Here is a 20,286-nt window from a genome sequence, read left to right as displayed (position 1 = left end):
GCTGGGCTCTATCATGGGATTTTCAAACGTAAACAGGCCCCTGCACAGGAAACCTCCACTGCTGCTGAAGGAACGGGGCTCAGGGACCGGAGGCTCCTTGAATGTGTCTGCAGAGCTAAAGCAGAGGTGCTCCTCTGTGGTGTCTCCTCTGCCCACGGAGATGAAGAAGGTGGTCTGGAGTTCAGTCCAACAATAACCCAGTGGTTACAGGACTCCTCACTAGCTCAGAGCCCTGCAGAACTCTTATGGCACAAACTGCTCCACAGGAAAAATCCACCTTAGACCTAACTTCATTTTGTTCTGCTGGCTTTGATTAGGGTTTCTGCCAGTGTAAAAGCTTTCAGTTACAGACAAATCAAAGTTGTCCAGGGATGGCCCATAGATCCTGAGCAGAAGATCCCTCGGCTAAATCACAGCAGCCCACTGTTCTAAGGAGGCCACTTCAGATCCAAAATGAGTACAAAAGTTACAAATTCAGTTTGTCAGAAATTAACTTGTGATCATCAGGTATCAAAATTACAACTCTGCAGTGGACAGGCTGAGATCAAGGACCTGGGAAACACGGAGAAGTGGAGGCTTTGGCCCTGAATTGCTGTGATCATGAGAAAGCTACTCCCCAGTGTAAGATTCCATCTCCCCTTGGCTGTGTCTTCAGACTGTAAGTGACGTGGAGCAGGATCTTTGCCAGACAGTGTGACAGCTGGAAGCAACAACAAACTTTTCCTTGCAGACTTGCTGCAAACCCAGGGGAGACATGCCAGTTTTGGCATGTTCCTCGTGGTGCTGACAGCCCCTCCAGTGAGGACGAGTGAGATGGAGGGAGGAAATGACTACAAGTAACTTTCAGGAAAAAAAAGGACTGAAAACAGTAGGGAAGCGGGGGCACACAGAGGCTCAGTCCTGCCCTTGTGATTTCGAGTCACTTGAGGTATTTATAGCCTGGAAATCTACTGTGGCCACTTAATCATTTGCACTTATTCTCTCCACTGTGCAGGCTGTACTGCGATAACCCATCATTGTTGTGGTTGTGTGCCGATAATCTTTGGCACAATGGGAGGAAACACAAAGGCTGGGACAGAGCCAGTGACTGTGCCCAGTGGGACAGGCAGTGAATGCCCCCTCCTGTCCAGTGGGACAAGGATGGGACACCTCCGCCAGTCAGGCTCGAGGGAAGGGGCTCTTGGAGCAGAGGGGTCTGAGTGACTGCATGGAAGCAATCCAAGGTTTCCAATTCCCTGGTATCTGTCCTCTTCCAGATGTCTTCTCTCAATACTTCCTTCCAGCTGCTTGTAGGTTCTGGAAGACACACAGCAGCAGCAAACCCCACAGCTCTCCTTACCATTTTGTGGAAAGCTCTGTCCTCAGTGCTGGTAGGACATAAAAGGCAGCTCTGAAGACAGGAACCCAAGGGGAGCATTGGTGCTTGCCTGGCACACCAGCAGCACCTCGACAGAAACAGGGGTTCGCACAGTCCTACTCAGGCATCCAGGTAGAGAGATCCATTCACCCAGGATTGAAGAAATGACTCACCTGGTCAATGAATTTTGCATGGGCCTAATCACTACTGCAGTTCTGCTGAGTCTACAAATCCTGTGCTCAGCTAGAAAGGATTTGAGGAAGGAGCACAAAAATACAGAAATAAAAGCATGGGCAGCTCCAAGTTTGGAATTTCCAACCACATAACCCTGCTAGGTGCTGGCCCTACAGCAGGTTTTCTGGGCCTGATTTTCTGCTGGCTTTCACCTGGCTGCTGCTCTCCCCAGGTGTAAGAGCAGAAGCAGACCCTCATGTTTTTTTCCAGGAACACAAAAAGACAGTGTATGAACATGGAAACAGGATTACTACCAAGTAGCTCTCACAAACTTGGGAATGGTGCCCAGGAGGCTGGGATCTTGGATAGACCTTAAGAACTTTCTTGGGGTACTTAACGTTATTTACTTTCCAGCAGGAGAGCTGGAAAAAATGCCAAACAAACAAAGAGTTCCAAAAACCCGACACCAGTCTGGGAGCTGCTGAGCTACTGCAACTCCCTAAGCGATGGGAGGCACAGACAGTGGATTGTATACTTTGACAGGAAGACCTCAGGAGCAGAAAGGCAACTCTGTTTGGAGGCAAGGCAAGGAATTGCACAGCAGGCAGCTCTGGAGCTCTGTAAGTATCGCACATTTTAACCCCTTGCTGAACATTTTCCAAGCAGGAAAGTGCAGCTTGTAAGAGACATGAAGGATACAGTGATAAAAAGCTTATTTTACTACACCAGTGTGGGCTCAATTTTAAAGCATTTGCACTCTTATATGGGCTCTCCCCTTGTCCAAGCATGAGAAGGTTTTTCTCTGCTGTTATACATCTCAACACATTTGGTTTTGATAACTTGATGTGACGTTTAACAGAAGGTTAATTGACTGAAACTCTTAATTATAGTGTTACCAGCAACCTTGCTCTCCTGAATACCTTCTCACCTAAGCAGCTTCAAGCTCTTTGCAAACCAGCAACCCCTGTTTTGTGCCTGCAGTGACATTTATCACTGTTTTACACACAGCTTGCCTGGTTCAGACTGACAGCAGAGGATCAAAGAGATATAGACAACCTCCTAAGTACCCTTCTCCGGTCTTCCTATCCTTGTGCTCTAGCTCTCCTCTCTATCACCTTCCCTTGGGTTTCTTTAACAGTTTCTTCTTCATACAGGAAGGTGCTCTAAGCTACAAAAAGAAACCTCTACCTGCCACTGGTTCAGTAGAGAGTGCTAGGGAATAGCTCTGTTGGGCCTGGGACACCAGCCAAAGTCCAGCAACAGAGAGGCAAAGCAGATGTGCACTCTGTGGAGAAGATACACTGCCTCAACACCGCTGAGGGACACCACCAGTTCCCAGCCTCAGCTTCCCTCGTGAGCTGCACTGGCTCACTGCTTCCTCACTGCTGGCTGGGCACTCCTTCACAAACCCACCTGCCTCGGGATGAGCTGGGAGCCAAGAGATGGTCAGGGTAGAAACTGTGAAGAGACACCAGGTTTCAGCTGGAAATTGAGAGGTTGGAGATGACATCCTGGAGGAAACAAGTGGTGGTAAAGAGAGAAGGGGAGGCTGCTGCCTGTGCTGTTTGTGGAGCAACATGCTGAGAGACAGACTGACACCTGGACATATAGAAAGGCTGAAAGGAAGTGACTTTCATTTCTGCAGTGCAGCTTCTGGCTGCTCCCCATTACACCATGACCGTGGCCCTTCCACCATATTCCCTCTAGTTACAGGATAAAGGACCTACCTGATGACAGAAGACTCCCGCTGCTGCCGCTGATAATTTTGCCTTTACTCCCCATGTTGGCCAGCTTCGAGGTCTTGAGCGTTCCAGTTTCGGTCAGGTCAATCGCAATCTCACTCAGGCTTCTTGCAGCATGAATCTTGGACTGGAGGTGGACACAGGAGTTAGTAATGATCTAACACTTCTCTAAAGCTCACAGAAGGAAAAAGACCTTTCGCTGTGGCAGGAAACAGGCCTCCACAGCAAACTTGGATTATTTTACAAGAATAGAAGCAATCTGGCACAGATTGCTGCACTTTTTACATTCTCTAGTGGGTACAATTCTGGCATTGCTTCCTGTTGTTTGGGTTTTTCTCTGCTTTGCTATGCACATTTTTCCCTCTTAAACAAAAGATGTATGGAGTCACTGTTTTACCACATACAATAAGAAACTTTCAGAAATGCCTGCATAATAACCTGAAAAGCTCAAAGGCTAAAGACCATCTCTAGCATCTAAAGGAAGCCAGGAGGGGCCTTTAAAAATCTGCAATGAGCTTTGGACCAAGACACAGTGAGGACATGGCTTAAAAGGGCTGTAATGAGAAGCTAGAAGAAAATACTAGCAGGAAAACACATTCAGGTTTTGTTGTCCAGACTAACAAGCTGCATTCAATGCCCCTGTTGTGAGGGACCTCTTCAAAGTATTAACATTACTCCAGTAAGAAACAACAGCCAGCCACCTCAGTAACTGGCCACACTAGGGCAGGGAGTTACCCATTGTTCACCACGAAATGTCAACAAGATAGTTGTAGTTTGTAATTACAAAAAAGTAAACATGCACAGTGTGTAAACCTATAAAACAGAACAGAACAGAACAGAATAGAATAGAATAGAATAATTTCAGCTGGAAGGGACCTCCAGCTATTATCTAGTCCTCCTCCTATCTTAGGAGGGAATGAGTGGACTTCCTAAGATGTCACTCTTTTTCCATTGGCTATGGAAGGATTTGAGACAAGATGATGCCTGAAAAGTTGAGATAACTCCAGAACTTTCTCTTTGTTGAGCAGTAAGCTCAGATGTGGTCATGTCTCCAGAGCCAACAAAGGAAGAAAATGTTCAGGGCAAGGGGGTCAGCAGCCCTGAGCACTGAAATGAGCACGGCAACTGCTTCCAGGGTTGGGCTCACTCAATCCTTCCTAGTGGCTGCCTTGCCCCTGCCATGCAAACCCCACTGTCACTAACTCACCAGCCACCTCCAGCCCATTCTCCTGACAGCCTCTAGCAGGTGCTTAACATGAACAAGAGGATCAAGAACATTGATCAAAGTTGCTGAGGATGGCCCTTCCAGCACTACTGGGAAGAAGAATCCGACATACAAAGGTCTTGGGTGGCCACAAGAATTTTTCAGTCCTTTTTTTGACCAATATAGCCTTAGGATCAACTTAAAATAGCAACTGCCACATCAGAACAACCCTCTCTAGTCCTCTATCTCCTTTCTGACTTGAATTATCTCCAAGAACTTAAAAAGTAAGGAAACTTTTCATTGTGGAATTATCTGTCCACATGGAAAATTTCCTCCTGCCTCTTCTGAACTGATATTTATGTTCTGAGCTCTATTTTATGTATTGGTTGTTGAAGTCACTTCAGGTAACAAACCACCACGTTAACAAGGAGGGAACTGACAACCAGGGAGAAGCTGGCTGTCTGTACCAAGGCACACAAAGTAACTGCTATTTATCTCCAAACCTGGAAATCTGCTTCTTGCTGCCGACCCTCATGTGAACCCCTCAGTCACGGATGGAGGGAGCTGGAGCTCAGCCTGTCACCCAAATCTCACAAGCCTTGTGCTGCTGAGCTTGAATTAGCTTGGCCTCACAGGGCCACTGACCTGTCATTTTGATTTCCCAGAACGCAAAAAGCTGTTGGTACAGCTTGCCAAGGCTCTCCAACCGCATGAAGAGTGGTGAAGCCTCAGCTCAGGATCACCTGAGTGTTCACCTCTGCACCTTCTCAAGGCCAGAGAAGACTCAGCCCCAGCCACACAGTTCAGGCCATGGGCACATGATCACAGTGCTGACAAATCAGAAGATGACTGACATCCATGTACCAGGGCGTGATCTGTTCCCACTGGAAGTGACATGAAGCAGGATTACAAGGAACACTTGCCATGATGGGATTTTTGGTATTAGTTCACATTCTTAGGAAGAAGAAACCATTTCAACAAGAACTAAGGCTGTATTGATGGCTCAGTGCTTGCTACACTGAGCTTCTTAGCTCTGTTACTGATGTGCTGTGGGGCTCTGGGTAAGACACTTAAGGTTAAGTTCTTAGTGATCCCCTGCCTCTGTTTGAGTATCAGTGAAATAATAAGGGAAGGAAAATGTCTCCCTGTTGCACGCTGTATTTTTGAGATTGATTTAAGACTGCAAATGAAGACAGCACTGGGAAAGCCTTGCGCTGAAAACACCCTCAGAAGTATTATAATAATTTAATATTCTTGGGTATTTACAGGCTCCATCATTACCATTCCGAGGTACACAAATGCCTCACAAGCCTATTTCCACAACAACACCAATAATAGGGCGTGTGTTCTCACTCATTGGAGCGCAGAGGCTGAACTACCTGCCAAGATGTCAGAGCAGATCAGTCAACCAGTTCTGACCCTCTTCAGCTAATGTTGCAACCAGTTAGACACTTCTCGTTCCCAGCAGTTCCTCCCTAAAATCAGCTTCAGGAGAAGGACAGCACTCTTTAACTTCTTGGATCAGATGTTTCTGGTCAGAAACAAGGTCTGTGAAACATGTTCTCCAAACAGCACTGGAAGGTTAGTTCTAGGTGAGGAGGAAAGTTACTGCTTTTATCTAACAAGATTTCCTGCTACCGAAGTCTTGATAAGGAGCCTGAGCATGAACAGCTGTTCTTGCTGCAAATCCAGACCTCTGGAGGTCTGACTGCCTCTGTTCTGCTGATTTATCCCCTGCAGGTGTACGTATGCTGCATGTAACCCTACATGGATGCGGGGTTATGTGTACCTTGTATAACCCCAGGAACAGCCATACTGATCAAACTCAATGTCTGCCTGACCCAATACACTGAGTCCTTGAAGCAGATGTCTTGGGAAGGCACAAATCCCAAGTCTGCACAGACAGACCCATCCCTCCTGCTCTGTGAGGCAGTGGTTTTCCTGTATTTGTAGGATAGTTACAGCGAGAAGCCCGATGGTTTATTTCCACTCATATCCAGAATGCAAATTGGGGCACACTCTGGCCCTACCTGTCTGGCTGGGCCCCAACCAAACTGCTGAGTGAAGGCAATGAGGCTGCCGGGTGCTGTTGCGGTCCTGGCTGGCACACCAAGCCAGCAGTGGCTGGAAGTGTGCCCTGCATAGGCCAAATGGAAAAACAATGTAAGACAAAGGCCTGGCACCCCTGGAGCCAGAGAGAGGAAAAGCAAACCAGCAGAGAGCAGATAGGATCAGCAGGGCAGAGAGAGCTTCCCTTACAGAGGGTACAATTCAAACCTGTTGAAGCCATAGAAGAAGGTTTTAGACCTGATTGCAGTTGTGCTTACGGTGCCCTGCATTAAACAGTGGGGATGTAGCATCTCCTGAAAAGAATAGGGTTAATTTTCCATGCTGCCTCTGCTCCCTACAGCAATGCCAATCAGCATCGGGTGGTCTCGTGCTTTGGACAGGCTCTCAGCAGCAGCAGGAATCAGCCCAACAGCTCATTCCACACAGGCCACTGAGCAACAACCAGTGCGAGGCCTGGGCAGGCTGTGTGCTGCAGACAAGGGTGAAAAGCTGGATTACACCCCATTAGCACTCCCCCGAGCCCTGCAGTCCCTCCAGGCTCAGAAATTTTAAAGCACTTAGCGCAGACCTGCCAAGTCTCATTTACATGGAGGGAGACTGGCTCATTCATGAGTCATTTCAAAGCATGAGGCCAAACTGATCCCCAGCACTGTTCTGACGGGGTCAGAGGGTGAAGAAAAATCCATAAGTGAAAGGCAGCAGTAGATGGACACTAGGGATGAATTTATTCCTCTTTCTGAGGTGCTGAGGCTTTGCTGAGGTGATTTTTTGAAAACCGTGGCCTATTTTCTGCCAGTTCACTCAGCCAGAAAGCCTTGCACTTGGTGGAACGTGCTGTTGAAAATTCCCACAAAACGGGACTTCTTGAGGTTTCTAGGCCAAACGTTTGATTGACTCAGTGCAGTCAACAAAGCAAAGATATGCCTTGAAGTCCTGCTGCATCTGTCTCCCCCCAAAAAAGGGAAGCTGACAGGAGTTCGGCACACTGACAAGTTTACTTGCAAGCTGGGGATCTTTTCAGTCTCTGCGTAAAGCTTCGATTGCAGGGAGAGAGAGATAGATCAGCAGTGAGTGAGACTCTGGGAACCCGGAGCTGGCAGGACTTCAACACGGAGTGAGGCTGCAAAGATGGCTGGGACCTCACTTTTAAAAGGGTCAGAATCGAGGCAAAGCTGATTTTATTTCTTTTTAAAATCAAGTGAAGGGGTTTTTTTTCCAGTGGAGCTATGCAGAAGGTCCAGATCCAACTGGTGCCCATTTATGTGAAGAACAGAGTTCAAGCTTTTTTTTATCACTATGTCACATCTTCTGCCATCTAATCTACATCACTGGAGCAAAGGCTCAGCTGCAGTGAGCTCCAGCAGGCTTTTTCTTCTAAGTTTGTTTTTATTTTTCTTTCTTTTGTCAAAATGATGTGAAATGCCAAGTTTGGACATGAAAGGAAGGAATATCTAAGTTCTGCTTTGAAGTTGGGGATTCAATTGAAGTGGGGCCTGAGATTTAAGGGGCTGCAAACCCATGTGACCTGAAACTCAAATAAATGTTTGTCTAGGCCCTGAGAGCTGAAACCAAGACATTTCACATCACCCCACTCTGGGATATGATTTACTGGCTTTCCAAAGTGAAGCCCACATGAGTACAGTGTCCTTGAAGTGACCAGCAGGACGAACTGATCAATTAAAATTGATGGATCTATCAATATTGACAGTGTCACGTCAAAGATGGGGACATCTGACTAGAATACCAGTTCTTTTTAGAGAAAGGGGCAAAAATATTTGTGTGTCTTAACTTCAAAGCCTCAGCATGACCACCGGGATTATTGTGACAAAGCACACTGACATGGTCACAGACGTGACAGGTTGACAAATGAGGGCTGGTGGGTGGTGCTGTCTCTAGGAGTGTGAGAGAGGGGAGATCAGACTGAAACACAATCTGCCAACAACAAAAGAAGTCACTGAAGGGAAGTCCTGGGCATTTCAGAGGCCCAGTTTCTTACCAAAGAAATGAGAGGAGGAGGGAATCTCCTTTTGTTTGTTGGTTGCTTGTGACCTAAATACCTTGCAGCTAGATCAGCAAATCCATCTGGCTAAAAGTAAAGAAAAATAAACTTCTGTTTGTTTGCTGAGTTAACAGAGAAGACTATGCACTGCCCTGATGATCCTGAGCAGAGAAGGGGGACAGGAAAGCATCCTGTGGTGTTGGGTGAGCGTGCAATTCTGTCCATATTCACAGCTGGCACTTAGGCAGGGGTGGGAAGTTGGCTATGTCTTTAAATTCAATACAGCTCACAGCAGCTGAGGTGAAACCTGGATTTTTCCATTAGATGGGACGTGGCCAAAGAGTGCAACCGCGTGTTCTGCCCAGGGCATCCAAAAGTCCTACCCACTCTGCAATAAAGCACAGAGCTCATGATGGGGAAAGCAATGTCAGAAGGGTTTAGAGTGGGACTAACAGCACATCGATGGCCCTTCAGAAAATTCCATCAAGCCAGTTCAATTCATTTAACTAGCAGAAAAAATAATGCAATAAAGAAAAGCAGGAAAAAGAAATATTTCCCTGCCAGTTTAGGGGGCTGAACTGGCCCATGGAGGGATCTGATAGGGACCTGCCTGAAAATGCCCCCAGTGCTTTCAGCAATAGCAAGATGTTAAGATGGTTTCAGCCATCTGGAGGAACATCACCTGCACATTCTGCCCTTTCTCCAGAGATGAGGGGACAATGCACCTTCCCACTCAATACTGACTCTGTCTTCTCTGTAAAGTTTTACACCAGTGTGCTCATATGGAGAGGGAAGTCTGCACAAGAAGTCTCCCCTCTGTCTCAAAGTGATCTCAAAGTGATCAAAGAAATCTCCTGCTGCTCTGGGTATGCCTAAAAATACTGATGAAAGGAATTATACAACACACACTCCTCTGGTTTCAAGGTGGCTTCTTTTGTGTACTGCGTGGCCCTTTGTACAGCACCAGATCGAGACAGTTCCTTGTAAGGCCAGGCTGTCAGCCTCCCGCCCCTCTCCTAAAATAATATCCCTACCCCTCCTTTCTAGGAAAATACGATAGTAAAATGCAAGGGACAGCAAGAAAGATTCAGAAACAGGTGTAGATTGTGAAGCTACTTTGAACTCAGTTATTGGGAGCTGCCCTAACTTTCTGAGAAAGTTCAAGACGTGGAAAACATCCAGACAGGGATGTGACCCTATCTTCTTGCAAACTTTGGCTCCTCCAATTTGGCCACAGTTCAGTACAGCTTTTTCCTCAATTCTTACTCCCACAGACATGAATTCAGTATCTATTTTCTCAATCTGGCCAAAACTAGCAGATATTTTGAGTCAATTTGCCTTTTCCCAATCTCAGGTGGAAAGGGAGGACAGGAAAGGAGCCACCATCTGGACTTGACCTTGCTGAGACTGTGAGGAGTGAGAAGGACTCACCAACCACAACATGCATTTCCCACTCCAACATGCTTACCTTGCTTTGCTTCCTGTCCAGGTAGAACTGGTGTTGACTAATGGCCATAGCCCAGATAGACTTTATTAGTGCTGGACAGGCGTACCACGTGTGCACAGCGATGCCACTATGCCCAAAAGTCCTCCTGGTCACAGACGCCCTGGAGAGGAGAAAAGAATGAACTGAGGTTACACCAAGGCTGCATAGCATTTCTTTCTGTGGCAGACCCTGCCACAGATCTCCCGGTAAAAGCTGCTGTCTTTACTGTGCACGCCCTTGTGCTAATGAGAAAGAATGCTTAGAAAACAGCAATAAATAGCTAATCAAGCCAGGAGAGCATTTACTTTAAGTATCTCCTCAAGACAGCAAGCTCCAGAGGACTAACAGTAAAGATGATCCAGTTTGTCCAGTTCTGACTGTATTCCTGGGTTTGGCTGAGCTGGTGCTGACTTGCTACATACGCCAGGGGTGTCACCAAGGCCAAAGCAGGTGTGAATGCTCTGTCTCATTACATGTTGAGACACCTGAGGCCAAGTCCTCACACCCTCCACTAACTCTGGCTTTGGACAGAGGCTCTCAAATATTAGGACCCACACAGCAACTAAAGATCCATAGGAACGATGGCTACTTTAGGGAATGTGGGAGAAACTTTTCAGATACCTTGTGAACAGATACAGCAGGACTTGCCAAGTGTATGGGAGAGGGGAGTTGTGAGGCTTGGAGGGGGCTGCCCAGTACCCTGGAGAGAAGAACAGTACTCAATGATTAGCTGAGTGAATTTAAAAACAGGAAAAATAAGAGCTAAATGTTTCCTCTCTGGGACTCCCAATTGTTCTCAAACATAGCAAAAAACCACAGATTAGGTTTCCCCGTGCTTTCACAGCTGTACGGAACTGCTTGATTATTCCTCCCCATCCCTCAACTTCAACTCCACCAGCAGAGCCCCTGACACCAGCACACTGGCACATCCAGGCTCACAGCATCCTGGTCTGCAGAACTCCTCCCACTGCAGGGATAGAGAGCTGTCTGGAATAAACCACACCACCAATCTACAGAGCCCCAAACAAATGAGGGCCTCCTCCCCAGTCTTTTAAGAAGAGTCCTGTGGTGGAGTACAACGTGAAATGATGTGACATGGTTACAGAGGCTCGCTCAGAGACATGACACTTGTCCCTTTTATGCAGGGATGTGGATGCTGGAAGAGGGACTAGTGCGAGAGACAGCCTGGGGAGCAGGTGTACTACAGTGGGGTTGCCACCATCAGCAGGGACCCTGTGCCATGCAGGTGTGGAGGCTGCACTGCAGGAGGGCCCAGGAGCTCCACTGTGCTGTGCAAGAGATAGATGACTCTTTTACTGGCACTTAGAAGTCCTCAAGCCTGCTAAGGCCACCTCCTGCACCTGCAGTGGCTACCTCTCCTCTGGTGCCTATGGGCTACTGCCCTGTCCAAACTTGGAGGTGAACGTGGTGAGGGGAGGCACACATTCAAAGAAAGTTGTGACACAGCCAAGAGTGAAAGAAAACCAAAACTCTGCAGCAAAATGAGAACTGCTGGCAATGTTCAGCTTGGGAGAGGACTGACAGCTCTTGTGTCTCAGGGCCTTTTCAGTGCTTCAAAATGTGTTAAAGTCAAATTATGAAGCTACAAATCGGAGTGAAATTTCTGAGAAAACAGCAGTGGCCAATGCAAACAGGGTCTGAGACAACTGGGATCTCAGGTTTCAGCGTTACCCTGTGCTGAGTCCTTTCCATGCAACTGTCCCATTTAGGAGTATTATTCTCATGACAAAATTCTCCCTGGATACAACAGGACACTGGCTGATGGTGCTAATGAGGATGGTTGCTGAGCTGCCTCATTCCTGTCACTGGACAGGGAATGAAGGCTGTGCTGGGAGACAATCTTGAAGCTGAGGCTAGAGAGAGAAAGAGATCCAACTCTGAGTGCTTTATGTTGGTTTAAGGGACACAAACCACTGTAGCACATTGGCATGCAAGGCATTAAGGCACTCGAACATGGGCTGAAGCCTTAATTCTGATGTAATCTTATTCAGTTGAAGTGTAGTTACTCCAAGAACTCTTAGAAACATATTCTGCAAACCATTCCTCTTCTCGTCATAAAAGCAGTGATTTCCAATTTTTTTTCTCTTTGGGATTTGTACACGTTTCCCATCAAAACTGCAGACCCCAAAAGTCTGTAGACTTTGCTGGTCAGAGCTGTGGACTTGTTTTTCACAGCTGTATTCTGAGGACTTGAGAGAGGTGGCCCATGGGTGTTTTTTCCATGACTTCCCTCCATGCATGCTACGTGCACTATGGAATTAACCCTGTTGATACCCCCAAAATGTATAATTTTTCTCCTTTATGGGATAAGTAACTGCAGTGAAGAGAGGTTAAATGGCTTGTTGGGGACAGGAAGCCATGGGCAGAGGCAGGGTTTAAAAACATACATTGTGCTGCCCAGCCCTGGCCACAATCACGGAGCTGCGCTCGCTCTCCTGACTGTGGCTTCGCTGACTCAGGCTCTGGTTTGGCTACACAGAGAGGAATGTGGAGAGAGCACTGTGTTGGCTACTCCTCCGCCTCCACATGCTGAACAACTCCTTGCAGGAGTCCATCCCACTTGGCCAGGAGACTACACACCGAGCTGTGTTCCCACCACGCCACTGCAACGTGCCGTGCTGCTTTACAGCCAGAGCACCAGTTCAACCTGGATGGTGATGCTCTGAATGCAAAAATGAATCAAAAACCCACCCACAATAATTCCCTCGTAGCGAGAAAGTACCAGGCTGACAACCTGGGACAGGGCTTTGTCCTCCTGGTGTTGATTCAGAGAAAAAACGCAATGGAATAAAAAAGCAGAAGTTCTTCTGTGTCGCTACTTCCTATCATCTAAACACGAATGAAACAGAAGAGGTTCCTCTGTGTGGTCACGTTTCATGCATGACATTGAGTTGCAAGTATCATCATGATTCTTAAAGTCCCTGAGCTGTTTCTTTTCTTTTCCTTGGAACTGCTCCTTGCAGGAAACAGCCATAACTCAGGGCATTTAGGGGCTCCTGGCTGCTGGTTGCTTGCAGCAAGGTTTCTGACACCTCTGGAGGCTCGGTGAGGGAAGGAGTGCACCACCCCCAGCTCCTGCTGCTGGAAGATCTCCCAGAGGATTCTTGACTTTGGGAATTCGCTCTGCTAGATTTCATGCGACTATTTACATGCTTAATATTAAGCAGATGCTTCAAGGTTCTACCGACCTAGAGCTGCACAATGATATGAGCTGCTCTATTCTGGTTTTGCTTTAACAAAATGCACCTCTGCAGACAGGCACCACTGTACTGGTGTGATCGTGTTCATATCAGGATAAATAAGCACAGAAACTGCATGCAAAATTCCACTAACAAAAGTACATATATTAGTACACAGATAGGCATGGGAAACAGGTGAAACAGGATCACAGCTGAGTGATCAGCAAAACACACTACTACCAGCAGCACATCAAATCAGCCTGGGAACAGAGCTGGTCTCCACCAGTTGTATCATACTTACACTGCAAGTGAGACATTGCTTTTAGAGAGAAACACTTACAGATCCATATTCACACTGGTCACTGCAGTAACCATCCACTAACACAAACACACAAGGGGTGCCGAATACTCTGATGAGATGCAGCACAGTCCCTTGAACTAACTCTCAGGTTTCTAAAGTAAGAAAAGACGAGACTCCTGTGCCAAAAAGATAGATGGGCTTTCATCCAGGCTGCCGGTAAACCTCTGGTTCCGTGCCATTCCTTTCAGTTGCACTACTGAATATTTATTTACAAGGAAGCATGTGCGTACAAAATCTGGCGCCCAGCTCTGAGCTCCGAGTGCAACACGGGGACAAGGCAAAACCCCCTTAAACTCACGGGGGCTGCTGGCACCGCAGCTGGGGCACCGGAGCTGCACAGTCCCGGGGGTCATAAGGTGCCAAAACAGAGGGAAGGAGAAAAAAATACCGCTGGGAGCCGAGGGGAAACACATCCTCAAAAACACCCACCCGAACAAGAAATGTCCCGCTGGAAGGAAGCAGCAGCCCCCGGCTTGGCACCCGCTGTCCCTCTCTTACGGGTGCATTTGTGCCAAGCTCAGCGAGCCCCGGCACAGCAGCGAGGGCAGCTCGGCTCCGCAAGACCCGGCTCAAGGCTCGGCACCGCAAAGCCCGGCTCATCCCGGCTCGTCTCATCGCTCACCTGCGCGGATCGTGCACCTCCACCGAGAACTTCTTCTCGCGGAAATAGAGGTTCTCCAGCTGCCTCCATTGAAAGATCTGCGGGGAGAATGAAGGGGATGAGGCGCCTCCGAGCGATCCCTCGCCCAGCCCTGCTCGCCGCTCCCTCCCGGCGCTGCGGCGGGGCTGCCCCGCTCCGCTCCGCCCCGGCCCCGCGTCCCGCCCGCGCCCCCCGCCCCGGGCCCGCGGGGCAGCCCCGGGGGCGGGCGGTGCCCTCCGTCCCTCCCTCCCGCTGCCGGCGGCGGGATGGGAGCCGCGGGCAGGCGGGGAAGGGCGCTGGTTTCACTCTGCGGGGCCAAGTACGTTTAAACACACGCAAAGCCCGGGGAAAACCGGGATTCGCATAGTTTTTCCTTGGAGGATGCAGCGCGTGTGCATCGGCCCTCTAGCACAGCAGCTTTTCCGCGGGTGGAGGAGGTGAGACCCCGATGAGGGCGACTCACCCCACTCCACCCAAGTGCGATACCCAGCTCTGCTTTTATCCCGCAATCCACGTAAGACTGGCACGAACATGAGCCCAGCGGAGTCAGTTTATCTATCCCAGGTGCTGGCAGGCTCGTGTTGGCGATGCCCAAGGCTCCAGGTGCTCCCAGCAGTGCAAAGCACGGCAATAAGCAGGTCATACCTCTGTTTTACAGGCTGCCCTGCCGAGGCATCTCAGAACAGCACCGGGACAAAGCGAACACTATCACTAGTGGGGAAACTGAGGCACAAAGCTGTTACGGGAGTAAAATGCGGCACCTCCTCGCCCCTGAGTCAGTATGGGGCAGCTCTGGGGTGTCTGCGTGCTCCTGGGCAGTGGGATGTGCTCACACGGTCTCTGTGCCCCACCTCTGCTGGGAAATAACCCCCCTTTCTCTGGCAGAAGGGCGGTCTGACCACAGGAGCAGCGCGAAGGATGCGGTGACTCTGAAACACCGTGTCAGCTCTGCAAACTACCCCACCTTCACCGCCGCGGACAGGTCTATCACCGCCTCCTCCTTACAAATGAGTAAGTCAAAATCCAAACCCTGGCTTCCAGGTTGCTAATCCACTGGGAGGAGGCAGCCTCCACCCCGTGGGCATCTTGGACTTCGGCTTCCCTGCACTGCCCCTGGCAAGCAGCGGAGCATGGGGAGCGTAACCTTGCTGCTGGGGAGCACAGCCATCAGAGCTTTCCCTGATTTATGCTCCTTCTCCCACTACAAGTAGCTTCTGTGGAGTTCCTGTCCTACCCCCAAGGAAGGCGCTGGCTCCTGCCACGCCGAGATAAGCCGGGTTGCCGGTGTCAGCGCTCTGGAGATAAGTAAACAGGAGGCGTAATTTGATTTGCCCTGATTAAGCTCCTGGTGGAGGTGAAATCTAGAGAATAAAACAAACCACTTTTTTTTTTTTTTTTTTTTTTTGTGTGTGTGTGTGTGTTCCTTTTCTTTTCTTCCTCTAACAGGGTGTTTGGAAGGAAGGGTGCAGGATGAGGAGGGCACTGAGCTGCCCCGTACTCTGGGGCTGTTTGCACTGCAGGGGGATAGGAGAGAAAGGGGGCCAGGAGGGATAGGAAGCCTGGAGGGCTGAGTTACAGGATTATTTTATTCCTCCACTGGAAAAATTAATTGCTGCATATAAGTTGTAATCACCAAATGAAGCAGAGAAACACCCACTATTTTACCCACCGAGGGAGGACAGGCATGGGGTGAAAGGGTTAAGCCAGGAGCTGAAGTCTGACTGAAGTCTGTCTCCTTTGCAAGTTCCCGGCTTCAAAGGCATGAAAAGGAAGTTTGGGGCCTAAACTCCCACTGACAACAACTGGGGTCAAGCCTGAGACTGCCATGTGGGCTGCTGAAAACATCCATCCCTCCGTGCTTCCAGATGCCCGTCTGCAAGGCGGGGAGGATAGCGCAGCCATGCTACACGGCATGTGGAGAGGACGTGTTTGGGAGGCGCTCAGACATGTGGAACACATAAGAGTCTAAAAAGCCAACAGATCACACCCTTCAGAAAATATCCCTCTGTCCCCAGGTCCCCCGTTGTCATTTATGACTAAATTTCGGCGTGGCGCAAAAGGAATTTGAAACTTCTCCGAGCTGCTGGCAGCTGCTCTACTCAGCTGCTTTCCTGCCCATCGTCCTCCTCTTCTGCCCATCCTCCTCCCTCCAACTCAGCCGGACTGTCCCCTGTGCTCAGATCCTATTTTACCCTCTCTGCTACCAAATCTCACAGTGCTATTTGTTAAGTGAAGCTCTGTTTCTCTTTTATGATTAACTCCAACTGTCCAAACACACAGGGCTCTGGGGAAGCTGTTCAGATGCCCAAATGTAGGCATGGAGTGCCCTTTTCCATGCCCCAGGGTACCCTGCCTGGCCTCTGGCTGCTGCCCTGGGAGGGAGGGAGCCTGCCATAGGTCCGGTGCTGTATCTGCCAGCCCCACTCAGATGTCTTGGATCACCAGCAGTGCCTAAAACAGCATTAGACACCTACGTTTTGGGCATTGGAGCAGCTCCCCAGATCACTGCATTTTTATATTTAGTTTCTTTGTTTTTCTTGGCAGAGTGTGGAAGGAGGCAAATCCAGACTCTTGGGAGGGAGGGGGTGAAAGTGACCCCACAACCTGAGTTTGTGTCTTTTTTTCCATAGCTCTGCTCTCCAGAATGCACACGTGTGTTTTACCATTGCTGTAACTGCCCTCCCTTTGCTGCCCTCCCAAATATTATTCTACAGTCTCCCACTCCTTCTTCCCACATTGATCTGAGAGGTCTCCCCCTTTGTATACATAAGGGATCCAATCTGTAAAAATGTGAATACCCACAAGAAAATATCCACTTTCCTGTTAGCCGATCACAACCCTTCCAGAGAAACAAAGCCAAAGGTCTCCCTTCAGCCAGACCTCTTAATGTAAGCAAGCTGTTCCCTTCACCAGTTACCCAGCTTATGCACAGTCTCAGATTGATGTTGTTAATGCAGTGACAGATGCACAAGGTGCCATTAGTGTGTCTTCTTAAAAGGAAGCATAATTTTTACCCATCAAGATCCTTTTACCACGCTGGTGCTTGCAACCCTCACTGGGGAATAGAGTCACAGCAGGGAGCTGGTCGCAATTTCAGCGGGATCTTGTGGAAATGCAGTGACAACAGATGCTTGCTGGCTTTGGGACTGGTTTGAGTCAGAGCATCCATGTTCATGGCAGGTTTGCCTCTCCTTGCACTGAGGCTGGGCTTGGTTTTGGGTTATTTGGTTAGTTTGCAGGGTCGAATCCAATGCCTGCATTTGTGGGTGGGACAATTCAGATTGAGGTATGGTGACTTTGCCAGGCAAAAGGTACCTGTCCCAAGCAGGGACTGGGACAGCATCTCCACAAACACGCTGGAAATGAGGCTTAGGAGAAAGTCCCTCAGTAACACAAGCTGGGAGCACAGTTCCCCTGCCCTTGAGTAGTTGCCTTCCCTGAGAGCCCGCAGACAAGGGGACAATTAGCAGTGCGTGCAGAGGGCTGAGTCTCTGTGATGTGGTGGTTTGCCTGCTGGGTTCTCTTCTGAGGTCAGCAGCTCATTTTGGATCATGCAGCACTGGGCAGCTTTCAGATGGGAACAGTTTTTGGTAGAGGCCATCATTACAGGCTGCACATGAGATCATTTAATCTTCAATAGATACTTAAGGAAGTCTCCACAAGGCTGGCTTTTGAGCACAGCTGCACACTCACACATGCATGTGAAAGGAGCTACTAAAAGAGGAGAAAATAATTGCTCCTGTTTCCTCCTCCTCTGAGGGGACTGTCCCCACCGTGGGCTCTGTTTCATTGTGCCAATAAAACCGGGACCAACACTATCACTCGAATTTTTAAAACTGCTTATCAACCCACAAACATTCAAGGGAATAACTGTTCTCTGTCAGACCACGTGCACTATTTAAAATGTGTTGTAGTGGGTGGGAAGGCCATGGTGGGGAAATCAGTGCCAGAAATGGCTTCTGCAAAGCTGGCAGCTTAGAAGAGGAGCCATGGGAGAGATCTGAGTACTGCACGGTGTGCTGCGGAGAATTCAGGTGCAGGCTACAGGAATTTTCTCATTGGAAACCCTTTCCAAGAGGCAGGCAAGCTTGCCAGGCACCAGATGTTTGTGACTAGTTACAAAGAGCTGCAGTCAAAGCCTTTTAGATGCAAGCTTCTTTTGTGAGCACACTTGTGGTTTGCTGGCTGCTCCCTAATTAAGCTGAGCCTGGAGGAGAGGAGGCCCAGGGATCTGCATCCATTTCAGCCGTGTGAGTCAGGAGAAGGTTTTTTACCATTTTTATTGACCATGAGGCGGGTGCCGTGGAGTTTGCACACAGCAGGAGGTAGGGACAGTGTCAGAGTATTTGAAAAATGCCTGAGGCTCCTGATAAAGAAGGGAGCGTGTTTTGTGAATGAAACATCAGGGATTGCTTCTGGCTGGGTCACTCATGGCCTGGGTGTGGGGGGCTGAGTTAGTGCCAGGCACTAGGCCATGCTCTGTCCCTTTGTGCTCAGGGAGCCTTGCCTGAGCATCCAGTGGAAGGACCATGCCATACCCTTGGGAATCCCTGGCAGTAACGAGGCTGTTGTTGGTTCCTGTGTTGCCCTGCAGCTCAGGACAGAGAGGGTTGCTGAAGGGCAGTACTGGTGGTTGGCGCACAGTGCTCTCTAAATTATGCTACCTAAAGAAACATGCCCAAATAGTACCTTTTGGAGTAATTCCAAATCCTGGGGTTGGGGTACTGGCTCCCTGATACTGTTTGTTGCCTCCTGTGCCCAGAAGAGCTGGACTTGCACTGAACTGGGGAGAGTGCTGAGACTGGCTGAGTGCACTGTGGGGACATGATGTGAATAATTTTTGCATTTTATCTATTAAGAACCAAATATAAATGTGCAGGAGTCTCATTTTCTTTCCTTTTTCTGTGTGCTGAAGCACCTGAGCTGTGGCACAGGCTGAATGGGTCACCCAGTGATGCACACACTCTCAGGGTTTCCAGACATCACACCTGGTAGCTGTTCAGAATCAAACTATCTGCAGAGGTCTACAGGGATCTACCTGCTGTTTGCTCTCTTTGATGACCTAGAGGGGGATTTACAAAGGAGATGGAGACAGACATTTCTCAGAGGTGCCCAGTGAAAGTATAGGAGGCAATAGACACAGGTTGTAAGGTTGCAGCAAGGGAAATTCTGAGTAGATATATCAAAAAAAACCCAAAACCCCAAACCCATCAGTGCAGGTGGTCAAACACTAGGGCCATGAGTAACCTGACTGAACTCTGAAGTTGGCCCAACTTTGAGCAGGAAGTTGGATTAGAGACCTCCAGAGACCTTTGTGACCTATATTTTTCTTTGATTCTAAACATCTGATAAATGACCAACTGTAATTGCTGTTGGACTTGCTGACCTATATGGCATCTCCTAGTCCTTCAAGTCTTGCCACTTCTTAGATGATTAATGCCTTGTTAAATCACACTATGCAGAAGGAACAATCATCCCTCCAAATGCACAGACTACCACCTGAACTGGATACTCTGAATGTCTTGTAGAAAAGGCAGGGAAATAATGTGGCACATTTCTAACAGCCCAAATGCAACCCGTCCCTTTGCCTACACCACGGGCAGGAGCCAGCACTTGATGACATCCTGATACTAAAACTGGTACTAAACAGTGGAACTAAAACAATGACAGTATTTTCACACAGTTTGCATGAGTGCAGCTACAAACTCCCAAGCCGTTTGTCTTGCAGTTTAAAGACAAACCAAACATAACAAAAAAAAATTTCCTCCTTGGAAATGTAATTCCCTCCCCTGAACAAACAAGCAAGCAAAATTCTAGGAGTTGAGTTATGTGAGAGGTCAGGGTGGAGGTTGTGAGCGGTCCCTTTTTGGCCTTAAACTCTATGGAAATCACAGCTCCAGCGAAGTCAATGGCCGTTTTGTCCCAGTGACTTCAGTGGGGCCATGGTTTCCGGGCATGGATTTGTGTTCTGCCTCAAGCCAACCCTGCTCCCATCAATCATACCTCTGTCAAACTAGTTAGAGAGAACGAGGAAGGATTTGGTCCAGGCAGAA

At 48.7% G+C, this 20,286-nt stretch overlaps 1 protein-coding gene across 8 annotated transcripts in view; it reads right to left on the bottom strand.

Annotated features, from left to right (window-relative positions):
- Positions 1–20,286, bottom strand: part of FRMD4A (FERM domain containing 4A) — a 366,759-nt gene that overhangs the window by 26,527 nt on the left and 319,946 nt on the right. For all 8 annotated transcript variants that reach the window (XM_064656471.1, XM_064656470.1, XM_064656472.1 and 5 more), the window contains 3 exons: positions 14,216–14,292; positions 10,015–10,153; positions 3,259–3,400 (listed from right to left, as the gene is read on the bottom strand). In XM_064656471.1, the coding sequence (XP_064512541.1) occupies positions 3,259–3,400; positions 10,015–10,153; positions 14,216–14,292 (358 nt within the window). The remainder of the gene's footprint in view (positions 1–3,258; positions 3,401–10,014; positions 10,154–14,215; positions 14,293–20,286) is intronic.

Source organism: Pseudopipra pipra, chromosome 5 (assembly GCF_036250125.1).
Source record: "Pseudopipra pipra isolate bDixPip1 chromosome 5, bDixPip1.hap1, whole genome shotgun sequence".
Classification (NCBI taxonomy): Eukaryota; Metazoa; Chordata; class Aves; order Passeriformes; family Pipridae; genus Pseudopipra; species Pseudopipra pipra.
This window is presented reverse-complemented; position numbering and strand designations above follow the sequence as displayed.